This window comes from Poecilia latipinna, unplaced genomic scaffold (assembly GCF_001443285.1).
Source record: "Poecilia latipinna isolate Pla-1442-1.1 unplaced genomic scaffold, P_latipinna-1.0 Scaffold178, whole genome shotgun sequence".
Classification (NCBI taxonomy): Eukaryota; Metazoa; Chordata; class Actinopteri; order Cyprinodontiformes; family Poeciliidae; genus Poecilia; species Poecilia latipinna.
This window is the reverse complement of record NW_015112794.1, coordinates 192298-206156: the sequence shown is the minus strand read 5'-3', so window position 1 is coordinate 206156 and position 13859 is coordinate 192298. Positions and strand designations below refer to the sequence as shown.

At 39.0% G+C, this 13859-nt stretch overlaps 1 protein-coding gene across 6 annotated transcripts in view; it reads right to left on the bottom strand.

Moving 5' to 3' along the window:
* The window catches only part of tln2b (talin 2b), a 125673-nt gene that overhangs the window by 47914 nt on the left and 63900 nt on the right, over positions 1 to 13859 (bottom strand). For all 6 annotated transcript variants that reach the window (XM_015030279.1, XM_015030282.1, XM_015030277.1 and 3 more), the window contains exons 7-17: positions 11807 to 11934; positions 11425 to 11488; positions 11140 to 11244; positions 8456 to 8611; positions 5860 to 5961; positions 5672 to 5748; positions 2463 to 2646; positions 2134 to 2247; positions 1773 to 1881; positions 644 to 852; positions 291 to 389 (exon numbers count right to left, since the gene is read on the bottom strand). In XM_015030279.1, the coding sequence (XP_014885765.1) occupies positions 291 to 389; positions 644 to 852; positions 1773 to 1881; positions 2134 to 2247; positions 2463 to 2646; positions 5672 to 5748; positions 5860 to 5961; positions 8456 to 8611; positions 11140 to 11244; positions 11425 to 11488; positions 11807 to 11934 (1347 nt within the window). The remainder of the gene's footprint in view (positions 1 to 290; positions 390 to 643; positions 853 to 1772; positions 1882 to 2133; positions 2248 to 2462; positions 2647 to 5671; positions 5749 to 5859; positions 5962 to 8455; positions 8612 to 11139; positions 11245 to 11424; positions 11489 to 11806; positions 11935 to 13859) is intronic.

Here is a 13859-nt window from a genome sequence, read left to right as displayed (position 1 = left end):
GTAAGGAGACGTTTAAAGTGAGGAGCGTGTTGTAAGAACATGAATTTCTATGTCAAATACACAAAGCAGCACCAGGGACAGGCTGAATAGGGTTTAAACACTGTATAATCTTTCTACTTTAAAAGCACTCCATCTGATGTTTTGTTTTAAAGTGGCAGGCCAACAATAAAGCCTGAGGTAATTACATAAGAGCGTATTGACATTTTTAAAGGGGGCCAGAGAATATGGGTGTGTGTGTCTTCCTGTTTGGCCGACACAGCCATGGAAACAGTGAGTGGGAGGCGTCCAACCTGGAACTTCTCATCAGTCTCGCCCTCCCCCATGTGACGGAGCAGATCCCCGCTGGCTTGTCCAATGCTTCCTGCTGCAGTCAGCACCGTCTGTCTCGGCTGCATGAGGGTGACATCAGCACATTCATTACACGCGGCTGGCCAGTTCCCACAGAAAACACTCCAGTGTGATCTAAAACAAGATCAAACATCCCTCTCTGGCACAAAAAAAAAAAAAGTAAAAACGCTTCCGACTTGCATCTTTCTCTGGGAAATTGTTAAAATTAGCAGATGAGCATTTTTGCACATGCGTGAATTGTGTGGGATTGCAGCTGGGACTCTCAACCCAGCGCAGTAATCACTGGGTGCCTCACCTCGCCGGCAGCAGGCTCCACGGACCTGAGCAGATCTGACACTGCTCCTGCCAACATTCGGGCGGCACCCATGAGCTTGTGTCCGCCTCCCACTTCATCTTCCATCAGTGCTGCGAGAAGCTTCACGCCCTTGGACATTTCCGTGAGGTTGGAGGATATGGTCGTGATGGCGCACCCAACTGCCGTGTAGTCGGTCTCTGTCGGCTCACCTGCAGCGGAGAGACGGCTGTCAAATCAGCCAAAACTCAACCTGTGCCTTTGTTGTGCGTCTTAATTTACTGCTGCAGCACTGACTCAGTTGGCCACAGGGCAGCTCATGTGTCATTTGCTTTTACACACACATCAGTGTCATGATTAGAGCCTGTTTGACATGGCTCAGTGGAGATAAGGAACTAATAAAGCAAGTGGCTGTGAAGAAGAAAAACTTTGAATGTGATGGTGAGGGGCGCTGAGGTGAAATCTAACAGATGGCAAGGTTAGATTAAAACTGGAAACTGGCGTTGTACCAAAGAACACGGGGCAGCTGAGAGAGATGAGCTTCAGAGCAGATGTATTAAGATGTATTCATTAGGAGAAACAGAATACCTATAGAGGAAACTAAACCATCATCCAGTCACTGATCAAAACGGACCAAGGAGATGTTACGGCCCTAGGCGTTATGAGTTTTGCTGCAGGTGTTTGTGTGTCTGCTCCTGCGCTCCTCCTCTGTGCAGGTGTGGCTGATATGTTAATTCAGAGCACAGAATACGTAGATCTGCCCATTTCCACCTTCGTCGTCCACTCTGCCTCCTGATGTGTGATGTGCTGCCAGGCCTCAGCGCCTCTCCTCAGCACTTCCATATGCACACATACCACACATGCAACCATTTGGACTGCGCCACTGCTACTGAAATTCACATTCCATTGTAGTTTTTGTTATTAATAAATATTATTTTTCTGCACCTTAAGCACAGCACGGTCTCCCCTTTTTTTTATGACCCTGAGCCAGTCGTAACAAGAAACATTCATTAATTCTTATCTTGAAAAATTCGCCCAGGTAGAAAAAGGTATAGTGTGACCGTTCAAGAAAAAGTAAAAATAACCGAATGCAGCTCCTTTAAAGTGTTTAGTATGTTTCCAGGGAACTCACCTGCCGTGAGATTGACCACGGAAGCTGTTCCAGCAGTGATGGCATCAACCTGAGAATGGATTTCATGTTTTGATTCATCCACTTTGTTCTGAACCCAGACCCTGGATGCCTTTCGGAGGAGGAAAATAAGAGTCTTAGACATTCATCACAGCAGGAGATTTTTGATCACCCTGATTCAAGCCCAAGGCTAGCAAAGAAAATATCATGAATGTTTACAGTCTGCTCTAAAACCTAATTATTCTTTAAAAAATGGGCATAAAGTAAGAGAAGCGAAAATAAAGATCCGCTCTGCATTTACATACTGCATTTATCTATCCCGATGTACACTAGGAAACCGAGAAATGAATATGGTGTAACTCACCAAGTCATGGCCCAGTGGAGGCAGATTATCTACTTGTCCCAGGTCGGCCTGCGCCTGCTGAACAGCCTTCATGCTGCTGTTAATGGTTCCCATTAGAGCCTGCTGGGCTAGACTCTGATAGCAGACACACAACACACACACAGCGTATTTTGTGGAATGAATTCAGGGCTTTCTGTGCATCTTCCAGTAAAGAGTCGCTGAATCATTGTCCTAAACAGTCAAATCACATTAAACCTGGAAAAAAAAAAAATGTTTGCATCTTCCAAATGATGTTTTGTTTCTTCAGGACTTAAAGAACAAAGGATGTGAAGGTGTGTTATCCTACTCACCAGTGGAGGCATGTGTCCTCTGTGCATCTGTCCTGTGGTGATTTGTTGCTGAGCAGAAGGCATTGTACCCACACTGTAGTTATCAGGGCCACCAATGGAGCCAGAGCGTATAATGCCAGGAAGGGCCACTGACCCATGTTCCACACAACCAACCCTATTGTACTGCTGTTGCAAAATTGTGGACCTAAAAATACATTTAAGAAAAAAAAATAGGTTAGTGACATAATTTTTCAGTGTAAAGTTGATTTAAAAGGTAGACACAGGCAGAAGTTATAAGTGGAAACAAAAGTAGCAATTATCCATTGTTGGTGTTTTTTTTTTCTTTTTTTTTTTTTTTTTAAATCTTTGGTCCAAACTGTTGTTGTCATAATGTTTGGGATTTTGGTTTTGTGTTTTCGCTTTGTATTATGATTTATCAACCTTTTTTTTCACGTTTACCTCATTCCTAAGTTTTATGATCCCTTATGCTTTTGTTCTGTAACTTAGCATTTCTTGTGTTTATATTCTGGTCCCCTTCCTTTTGTATTATATTTCCCTGAGTGAAATTGTTTATTTTGACCTGCTCTGCGTCCTCCATGCATCTGAGTCCTGCTCTTCACCATGTCATGATCATTTTAGCTAAATAATCAACATCTCTTGGGGGATACACTATGGACCACAACAATGTAGTTCATATAGCTAAAGAAAAAAAGAAAGGAGTAGAACATTTTGAAATCACAATGTTGCCTCCACCACCATCATCTTTCAAATAATGGTAAGTGTATACAGGGTAATGTTAGTTTCCCTTGTCCGATAATGTTTTGCATACAAGTCAAAATGTTCTGTCTTGGTTTCAACCAAACAGAGCGCCTTCATCCACAAGTTTGCTGTGTCATTTTCATGGCTGGTGCTAAACTGCAACTGACTTTTTCTTTTTTTTTCTTTTTTTTTGAACAAAGACTTTGATTCGCTAAAAGGCGGGGCTGAGGGTCTCATTTTTTGAGGTGAAATGGGGCCTGAAACTGGTGTACTTCACTTTCCACACAAAGGCTGTGATATATAGAAAACAAACTTGGCAGGAGAATTTGTGGTCCCCCATTGCAAACTCTGACCTGCTGCATCCATCAACCAGAATTGGCACTGCTAGAAGATTTTGCAATAGGGAGAGTCAGGAAGGAAATCCAAACTATTCGGGCGTTATGTATTGATGCACTCTGCTGCTATATCCTGCAAGGGATAAAGGCTTCCCTCTCAGCTGCTGGCTCCTAACGCCCTTTCCAAGCTCCTAGAGTGCAAAGGAGGTGCGCTACCGCTCACAAATTTTATTTGTCACGCCGCTGCTGTGAATACCAAATATGAGATTTTTCCAATTCTCCACTTCACTCCCATAGATTTCTCCCATGTGAAATTGTGTTTTCTTCCTCTTTTAACTGACCTGTCAACCGTGTCAGTTGTTTATTTTCATGTTTTTTTCTTTCTTACAATGCTGTTTGCTCACTGTTTTCTAACAAACCCTCACAGGACAGGTGACTTCTAAAGACAATTAGTTGCACTACATTTTATTAATGGGAATCAAAATAAGATGGGTTAGAAACAAATACACCACCACATGGATCCTTTTTCCCCCCCTTTCCACTTCACAATAATAAAATATTTTGTGTTTGTCCGTTACATAAAAATCCCAATGAAATACATTAAATATTGCAGTTGTGTAGGACGTGGAGAAATGTAAAGGGAAATAAATACTTAAGCAGTCGATGATGTTCAATCAAATGAATATGCTCATGTTTTTGATAATAACGTCCCAGAGATTGATTTAGACCAGGAGACATACAAAATGATAATTAGTGCACAACAATGGTCACGCACCAACAATCATTCTCACAATGAGCAGGCCTCGACAGAGAGAGTACCGCAGAAAAACGGGTTTTCATGTCCAACTCGGCAGATGCTCCCAACTCCATTGGTTAATTACAGCTTGTTTCGAAATGCATCAATTATGTTTTTGCAATGGAAACCTCAACATGAGTCAGCTGGCACACGCACATGGGGAAATATGACAGCATATTTTATCAGAGAGTAGTTTCTGCGGGAGCCATGTGAATTTCCACTGATAATACATTTTTCAATCCCCACTTCCTATTCACACTCCAGTTATGCAGGAGACCATATAGCCAAATGTAGAGATAGATTGTCTCATGACTGCAGTGAAGCTTTTTCCTGCCTCCTCTCTACGCCATCCTTGTGCGTCTGACCCCGAAATCAATCTTACTAAACATGGATGTCTTCATTGTTTATGCTTCTATGCCTCCCGACAGGAGGAGAGAAAGACTGCAGGGAGATGAGACTTCTCACAATATAGATAAGACCAAGATGTATATTCATTCCATTACTCAAAAAAAACGTGGCACCATTTAGCAACTTTTTTTTTTTTAAAACCAGCTAGGAACACAAAATGATTTTACAGAGATGTGAATATTCGTCACTCAACGTTCACGCTTGGAAAAAAGCGCATCCTAAATAAATAACGTTTGTCACAACAATCCATATATATGTAGCATCCTAATTTTCTCCTCAGGTAGAAGAGACTGAACGATGAAAGAAAAGGTGAGTAGGAAAAAAAAAATTACAAACTCAAATGTATTTTTCTATTCTACTTTTTCCATAGAGTGTAGGAGTTCTGAAAGTAAAATGAGAAGAAACAGAGCCTAAATACAGAACAAAACATGCTTTTATTTCAGTGGCTCAACTACGGTTAGGATCATACTCTTGGTTTTGCAAAACACCCAGATGAGATGAGCTTTATAAATCAGTGTTGCCATAACTGTTGATTAGACTTATTAACGCTATTTATCTACTTAACAATTTGTGGCTGGGGTTAATGCAAGTGGACCAGAAGCTAAAAGTGGGAATGACTGCTCTAATAAACTAGGATTAATAACATTATTTATCTTTTATTTCTTAACTTACAAATGATACAGCTTATTTTGTCCATTACGTAATACTTAAATGGTCTTAATATGACAGACTTCCTACTAACAAACTGAAACAACACATTTCATGGAACCATCTTGAAATCCACAGGGCTGTGTTTGTGTTTCAGTCTGACTTATCTCTCTTTCTATAAATATAAATACACAGGCAATTAAGCAGTAAGATACACCACAATGCAGTATGCTTGTAAATAAGAATGGTCAGCATCTACAGGGATTAGTACAACCAGTACTTACTTCTTCGGGGAAACAGATTCCTCCAGCATTGTGGATTCCTCGTCTCCCTCAAGGCCAAATCGGTCCTTACTCTGCTTCTGCATTGGGAAGACAGAACAACAAGCACCGTTGATTGTCTGAAGAGACTCCTTGAATGCACAGTAATATTGCAGTAATTTAAATAAGGCTTCCTTTTTTTATGCTCTTACCTTTTTAAGAATGATGTCGATGTATCCTGCAATAAGCTGGGATATCTGTTCGCCTTCTGTTGTCTGGACAGAGTAGTAACTTTCCTGATATTCTCCAAAATCCTGTTTAAAACAAGAGAAACAGTGTTTTTATGCCACAGTGTACTGTCATCTGTCTTAATGCAAAATAATTTAGCTTCAACTGGAGGAAGGAAGTGTGCAAATGTGTTCAGATTAAAAAAATGCATCACCGAGGGTTAGGGTCTGAATAAATTTGCCAGTACTTTCATCATTTCTGACTCTCAAGGAAAAAGACTGGCTTCTGTAGAGCATCCTATTTCTCCAAAGAGTTGATTTCATGTGAGATGTAGTGAATCCGAGAAGTTCTTACTTCAAAGCATGCAGTAGAAACACAAGAGTTGGTATTTTTATTTTAAATGAATGCTGGCAGACATACCTTAGGAGTTCTTTTTTATTGTTGTTGTTTTTTAAATTTGCCTTTTCTATTAATCTTTCAATGAACTAAGCCCATCCAGCAGCGGAAGAAAACAACTATAAGGTTTAAAAGAAAACCGGTTTTTAGATATACAATATATATCTAAATTCTACTCATTCTCCCCCTTTACCTCCATTGTTAACTCTAGAATAATAGCTGTCCAGCATTGCGAAAATATTACATTTTAATATATCTTTTACACAATACCGCTATGTGTTTGAATGTATGCATAAAACAGAGAGAATGAGAAATAGAGAAGTAAATTTCTAATGGGAGTGTTAATATAGAGTTCACTTCAGACATCGGTAATCATTCAATTAATTTAACAAATCTAGATGACCTTATAAATGTGTGTAAAAAATAGATTATGTATTGAACACACATGAAGTTTATTCAATACAAAAAAAGTTGTTACTGACACCTTCAGTTGAGATTTTGGGTATGCGCTGCTCAAGTGGGATTTTGACCTACTCTTCGACACAAACTATTTTCAAATCACGAAGGTTCTGGGATCCTCTTCTAAGAAGTCTGATCTTCAAATCTTTCTGTACATTTTCAATTACATTCAAGTTCAGTGACTAATGGAGCTAGCAGTCTATTTTCTTTCTCAGAAACCATTATAAAGTTTCCATGGATTGTTGTTTGAGATCAATGTTCTGCTGAAAAATCGACCCTCGTTGAATCTTTTCAGATTCCATTAAAGAATTATGTGAAACCTTACTACATTTTGTCCATTTTTAATTACACTCAGTCTGTCTTTACCATATCTTGACAAAACAGCCCCCCTGATCATGAGGTTCTCATCTCCACACTGCACTGTTGGCATTGTATTTTGTGGCTGATGTGCCGTTTTACTCCGCGTCCAAAAATGGCGTCGTAATGACATCTGAAGAGTTAAATGTTACTTCATTTAAACAGAATATATTCTCCCAGTCACTCAGTGAATTGTCTAAATGTTATTCAAACGCACTTTAACACGCTTTTCCTTTGGCAGTGGAGTGTTGTGCAATGAGTGGGCATAGAGACCACTGCAACTGAGAGGAACAGTTACTGTTTACATGTAAAAAACTGTGCCTTCTGATGCTGTTGGTTCTTGGATAAGGTTCCTGATAATTCTTCTTGGAGCACTCAGAGGTTTAAACGATATTAAGATTGTATCCCTTTGCATGAGATTTTTTTTTGTGTTTTAGGGTCGGCATCCTTCCCCTGTTTGCAGCCTGCATTGTTGCACCTATTGGTCACTGTATTCATTCCATCATTGTCTGTCATCCGACTGACTTTCTCTAACTGAACGCTACATTTAGGGCAGTACAGAGAAGTCACCCCACCCTGATGTCGTCAGGTTGTGATAATGAAAGAGTGTTGAACATGAGAATAGTGTTTTAAACAAGTATACAACCGCCTGCTGGCAGATGCCTAAATCAACATTACCAATATGCACCAAGATGGGAAAGTTTATATTTAGCTTAACAGAATAAATGTTCTAAGCTGGCAAAATGAGAACATTTTCTTTTTAAACTGCATTATTTTGACATTTATTGATTTGCTTCTAAATAACCATGTCATCATAATAGTTTCATAGTCATAATTATTGGATTTGGACATAGTTTAGCAATTGCAGTGCTTAAAGTTATTGTAGCTCAGTCACTTCATAATTAAGAATTTTTCTACATTCTTGGTTTGACTGATGTATGTCTGCAAAAAGGTCAGAATTCTGAGTGTTTTTAATGCTACACTCACCCTAATATGTTTCTTGAGCAATACTTTGGTAATGGGAAACCTTTTCAAAGGCCATTACATAGGACTAAAGCAGCTGACATAATTAGCACTGGGGAAGGAATGCCTTTTCTTTGTGAGCATTTTTTTATATGTTCTGCACTTATTCCCTGTATCTTTTCCACTTTCTTTCACATAATTCCCAATCAAATTTGCCTGATTGTGTTTGCTCACCTAGATTGCATAGGTTGTTACAGACATGCGATGGAAATTCTACACCAACATGCTATTTTAAGCATATTTACAGAGAAAAGCATTGGTGTTACTTTTTTATTTCCCCGCTGTTTAAGATTAGGAGCTGTCTGAAAATAGTGCCGAGGACTTGCACAGTCAGTCCCACCGTACCAAGGTAAAACTCTTCGGGGAGGCTGCCCATCTCTTGACTGTTGTCAGGGGCCATTCCTGTACCACATCCTTCGTCTTCTCATCCACGCGCATCACTGACTCTTTGGTTATCCCCAGCAGCCTTGGGACCAGCTTATTTTTACCCTTCATCTTTTCCTGTCAAAAAGGAAAACATCAGTCAAAAAAAAAAAAAAAACAACTCACAGCTAGACACCTACACAGATGATTCATGCAAGGTAAAAATGCAAAAATACTGGTGCCATTCAGCTGCTGCTGCTGTAATACAGATGTTGGATCCGTGGCTCTAAGCTTCAAATGGTTGAAGTGGGGAAGGGGAGCTGCAAAGTGACCCGAACTGCTCTGGCTTGTTTAACTGATGCTTTATTGAACAGGGTCTCCAAAGGTTTAAGTCACTGTCAGCACAGCAGCGTGGAGCCTCCACCGGCTCTGCTGCCCACTGAAAATCTATCACAGCTCACTTCAAACACCGAGCGTAAACTTAGCTGCCCTTCAGAGGTGGAGAAGATGAAAAAATTAGCAGTGTAGTGGAGATCCAAAGGTCATATTTATTTATATATATGCTGTATATATATATATATATATATAGAAAGAGGGAAACATTCGTTTCACTTTATCACAGGGTCAGAACTTTAGACAATAGCAACAAACCCAGAACATGTCTTGTTTGGAGAGCCCTTAAACTCAAGGGCAGATAACATTATACTAGTGTTCTTTCCATATTTATGCGAGCGTTGATTGTTTCAGGTTCCATTATTTAAACATCACAATTTTCAAGGCTTCATTCAAACAGTTCCTTTCTAATTTAAAGTGGAGAGATGATTTATTGTGTCATTTAGATTAACATGCCTGAGCAAGAAAATGCAATTAAGGCATTACAGCATACACACCGGCACACATGACTGCAGCAAACCTACATTTAGCACACATAACTGAATGAATGCAATTACTTTCGGGAACTGTAATTTTTTTTTTCTTCCCTCTTTGTGTTTGTGTGTTTACAGCAATACAAAGCTTTTGGCCTGTGAAAAACTGCAGTGATTAAAGACTCACAGATGAGAAATGGCGGGTTCCAGAAAAAAACACTCCAACAATGCCAGGCCTGCGCTTTTCCTTTTGCAAACATCAACAGCTGAGTGCAGCGAGAGTAAATTATTTAGCAGAGTCTTGAAATCTCCATCACTACCTCTTCCCTTTGAACACAGGCAGCGCTTGCGCATACACGTTTCCATCACAGCATGCAGAAAAATGATTTGATGGTTGAGCTTCAACCATCAAGCTAAAAATGTAATTTATTATCCATCAGAACTATGCTCCTTCTGGTTTTGCCCCCATTTATTTCACAAATATGTGACAAAATGGGGGTGTTGTCAGAGAACACTTGCTTGCTTGCAAACTTTATTCTGTTCATTTGCCGTGTTTCCATTCCACTTCTGTACTATAAAACTAAAGCAGAACAGAACAGCTAATGTCACAAGCTTCTACTCATGAGCCTTCTATTTGAGGTGATAATGGGGCTTTAGGTGCCACCAGCCTGCCTCCATACCTGTTTAAGCACACAGGCTGTCACAGTTAGTATCCAATACTTTATAATCACAGTGGACAGTTGCTGCAAGAGTGACATTGCATGCCTACATTTAAGTGGCATTGGTCAATTACAATAACATGAAAACTCTGGTATTATCTACTGTATATATTTGGTCTGGATTACAATGAACGATGTAATCCCACCTGTTAAACTGAATCTTTAACAAGATTATTGATTATGCTAATTAAAGGTAGACAAAAACCCACTGACAAAAAAAAAAAAAGAGGAAAAAAGAAAACCCAAAAGTATTCAACTCAAAACCCTATGTGGTCAGTCACAGGGTTTTTTATGTGATTGACCAGCACAAAGCAGTGCATAGTTGTGAAGTGGAACGAAAGTAATTTTATTTTATTTTTTCCCTCCCTTATAAAATACATCAAATATAATAAATATATTTTGGGGAATGTCCCTACCAGCGTTGCATCTCTAGAGACTGAACACTTTGCTCATGGTTTGTAAAAGAGCTTCAGCTTAGTCATTTTGAATTGAGAGTGTCTGTGAACATCAACTTTCAATTCTTGCCATATATTTAGGCTGGACTTTGATTGGACAATTGCAACACATGATTATGCCTTTGTTTAAAGGATCGTCCTGTGTTTACCTCCTTCTGTCTCCTTTTTAACTATGACTAGGTTCCCTTTCCTTCCTAAGGAAAACCCAAAGGGCAAAAAAAAAAAAGCTACATTTTGGTCTTAGCTAAATCTAACCAGCAAATAGGAACTCTTATGGATTTCTTTCAAAAGTAACTTTCTTCTTGTCATTCTTCTAGAAGGGCCAAAATGTGGAAGTGCTTGATTAATAATTTTCCTGTAGACAGTTTTCCACCCAAGTTATAAATCTCTCCTTCTTGGTCTTCACATGAAATCTCAATAGAGAAAAATCCATTGATATTTGTGATTTTAACATCACAAAATGTGGCCAAGGTGTAGTTCTACTACACCTTGTAATGATTAAAAACAGTAATAAACATATCTTAAGCCACAAATAACTTGGAAAAATGCAAAGTATGAGTGAAAACTTTTTTTTTTTTTTTTTTTAATATACATTCAAAACTTTCATGGATTGATTTAGCCCTTACCTTGACAAGGAAGAAGGACACTCCATATGTTGGCAGAGACCTGGCAAGCTTCACATACTTCACTTTTCCCTCGATTTCTGACATTTCTCCACAGTTTTTATGTTCCTGGAAGAAAACAACAGTTACGACATTCCAAAACACGTTAGCGGCTTTTAAATGCTGCGGTCTACATTTTATGTGAGCAGTTTGTTGAGTGAAAAAAATATAAAAAATAGCTGGAATTTCTGAGGAGTTCTGAAGATAATATATTTCAGAAATTTAACACTTATGACACTCAACACATACTTGGAATATTTTCTTCTCAGACCCTCGTTGCTTGATGTACTCCTTAGGCAGGAACTCTTTCAGGCTGGAAAGATAAATTTAATTTTTGCATAGTTACTCACTTAGCATGCAGCCAGTTCCTTTTTTATTAACATACCTCCGACTATGAGGTCATTCTTTGTATATATGTTTCAGAAAACAGTTGTAAGAGCTGACATCAGCCCTGAGCTTTCCACTGCAGGAAATCCCTGCGGTAAGAGTGTGTACTGAAGGAGACGATAACTACCATACAGCTCTGAGCTGAACATAAAAAAAAAAAAAAAAAACACTAACATTGCTTTGTTTTTTCTTTTTCTTTCCTGAATGGAGGCTTGAACTAATCTTTTTAATGAGAAAATCTTACTCCAGGAATCCAGGCTTGTGTTTGTGCTCCACGTGGGGTCCAAACTGGATCTGAGCCTGGATCCCTGCAAACTCACAGGCTTTATCAAAGGAAACAGGGTGGGATCCATTCAATATATCATCCCTAGCCTGGAGGAGACACAAGGACAGAGAGCAGAGAGGGGATTAGGTGAGACACACGTCTCATGGAAGAAAAAAAAAAAAAGAAAAATACTAAAAAAAGCATCAGAACCATCCTAAATTCATTCAACAGAGCTCTAAAAGAAGCACCTCTATTAGTGACTGAGAGGCAATCTGGTCTGAAAAATTGTGCAATTGTGAGATTCTCCACCTGTATCTATCACTTTTCACGAAAACAAACAGCCGGGGTAAAGAGAGAATTAGTCAAAGAAGCAGTCAAGAGGCCCTTGGCTGCCTCTTTGGGCAGTTGTGGAGATCCACAGCTCCAGAAGGGCTCCTGAACAGAAAACGCACACCACACTTTTCAGATTTTTTTCTGTAAAATATGTTTCAAGCCATGCATCATATCCCGTCCACTTCACAATTATGCAATGCTTTGTGTTGGTGTACCACGTAAAATCAGACCACAACCTGCGGATTTGCACTTACATTATGATGAGAAAGGCATAGAGTGTTTATACTGTCTTTCTATAGAACAGTCGGTCCCCAATTAAGTTCCAAAGAAAATTAATTAATCAAGAAATGTTCTTCCTGGCAAAAAGGAGGCATGTCTCAAAACCAGACTCTTTACAATATCTTCCAAACTTGATGGGGAGAGAAAAGCCTTTGTTGACATGTTTCAAATGCTTCCCCCTGTGCGTTGGCTTCTCCAGGGGGCAGTCAGCTCTCCTTCACTCTGCCTTTCTAGTTCACTGCTGCAAATTTAATGGCCTCAAGAGCTGAGAGGCCATGCTGACAGGGAGAGAGACTCCGTCCATGCTTTTAGCATTGGCATATCAGTGCACAGCGTGGACTCAGCTCATTCTTACGTCCTGTTACATCAATAAAAGCCTAAGCAGCAGCTTACTGCTGTAATGAGGACAACAACGTCCTCTCCTCACAATCACGTCCTTCGGCGAGTGCAATTCACTGTGGAGCACGTAAGCTCTTAGCAAACATAAGAAGATGTGCTAAAATTAGTCCTCACACATGCCTTTCACACATATATGCACTGATCACTAGAGGGGGGGTTACACAAATGAAGATGCTAGGAATAATAGGAGACACTCATTTTGCAGCAAGTATGACATGCAGACACGGAGAGCACAGATGAAGTGCTGTGGAAATTGTTTAGCAAGTGAAAAAAAAAAAACAATGGGAAAAATATGGGAAGAGAAAAAAAATGTTTCCTGTATAAGCTTCTAAAATGTATTCATACATCTCAAAGTTTTACCATTTTCTTTTACTTATTGTGTATTTGTACTTCCCCACATTTTTATGTATTCTAAAAAGATTTTATGTGATGATATTAAGTGAAAGGAAAGCAAATAAACAGTTTTAATTTTCATAACTACAAATAATACATTTACTGTAGTATTCTATCTTCATGTAAGGACGAAGCATGTTCCTGTGTTAGAATGGCTAAGTCTAAATTCAGATATAAAACCAGTTGAGAATCTGTAGGAATGAAGAAAAAAAAACAGATTTTGACAAATCCTTTCTATCCAATCAGGCTGAGATTAACCTATTTTTTTTTTCTTTTTTCTTCAAAAAAACAACAGGCAAAAATTGTCAGGCTCTAGATGTGCAAAGCTGGTAGAGGCACAATAATTAATAATTAATATAATAATTATTGATATTTTCAATTTCTAAAAAAATAATACTTATACAAGAAGTAAAAATTGATGTATGCTGATTAGTATGCATTCTGGGCTGTGTTTATGAGGAGGTTAATTAAAATTTATGTTGTGATATGTGTTCATTTAGTATGCTGATTAAGAGCTAGAAAATTAAACTTGGCTTGATTAGTTATTGAGGCTGGAGGAGTGAAAGTAGCCGCAGAGCAGGTTCACCAGATGTAGGTTGTGTTGTACAGCAGGTGATAAAAATACTTG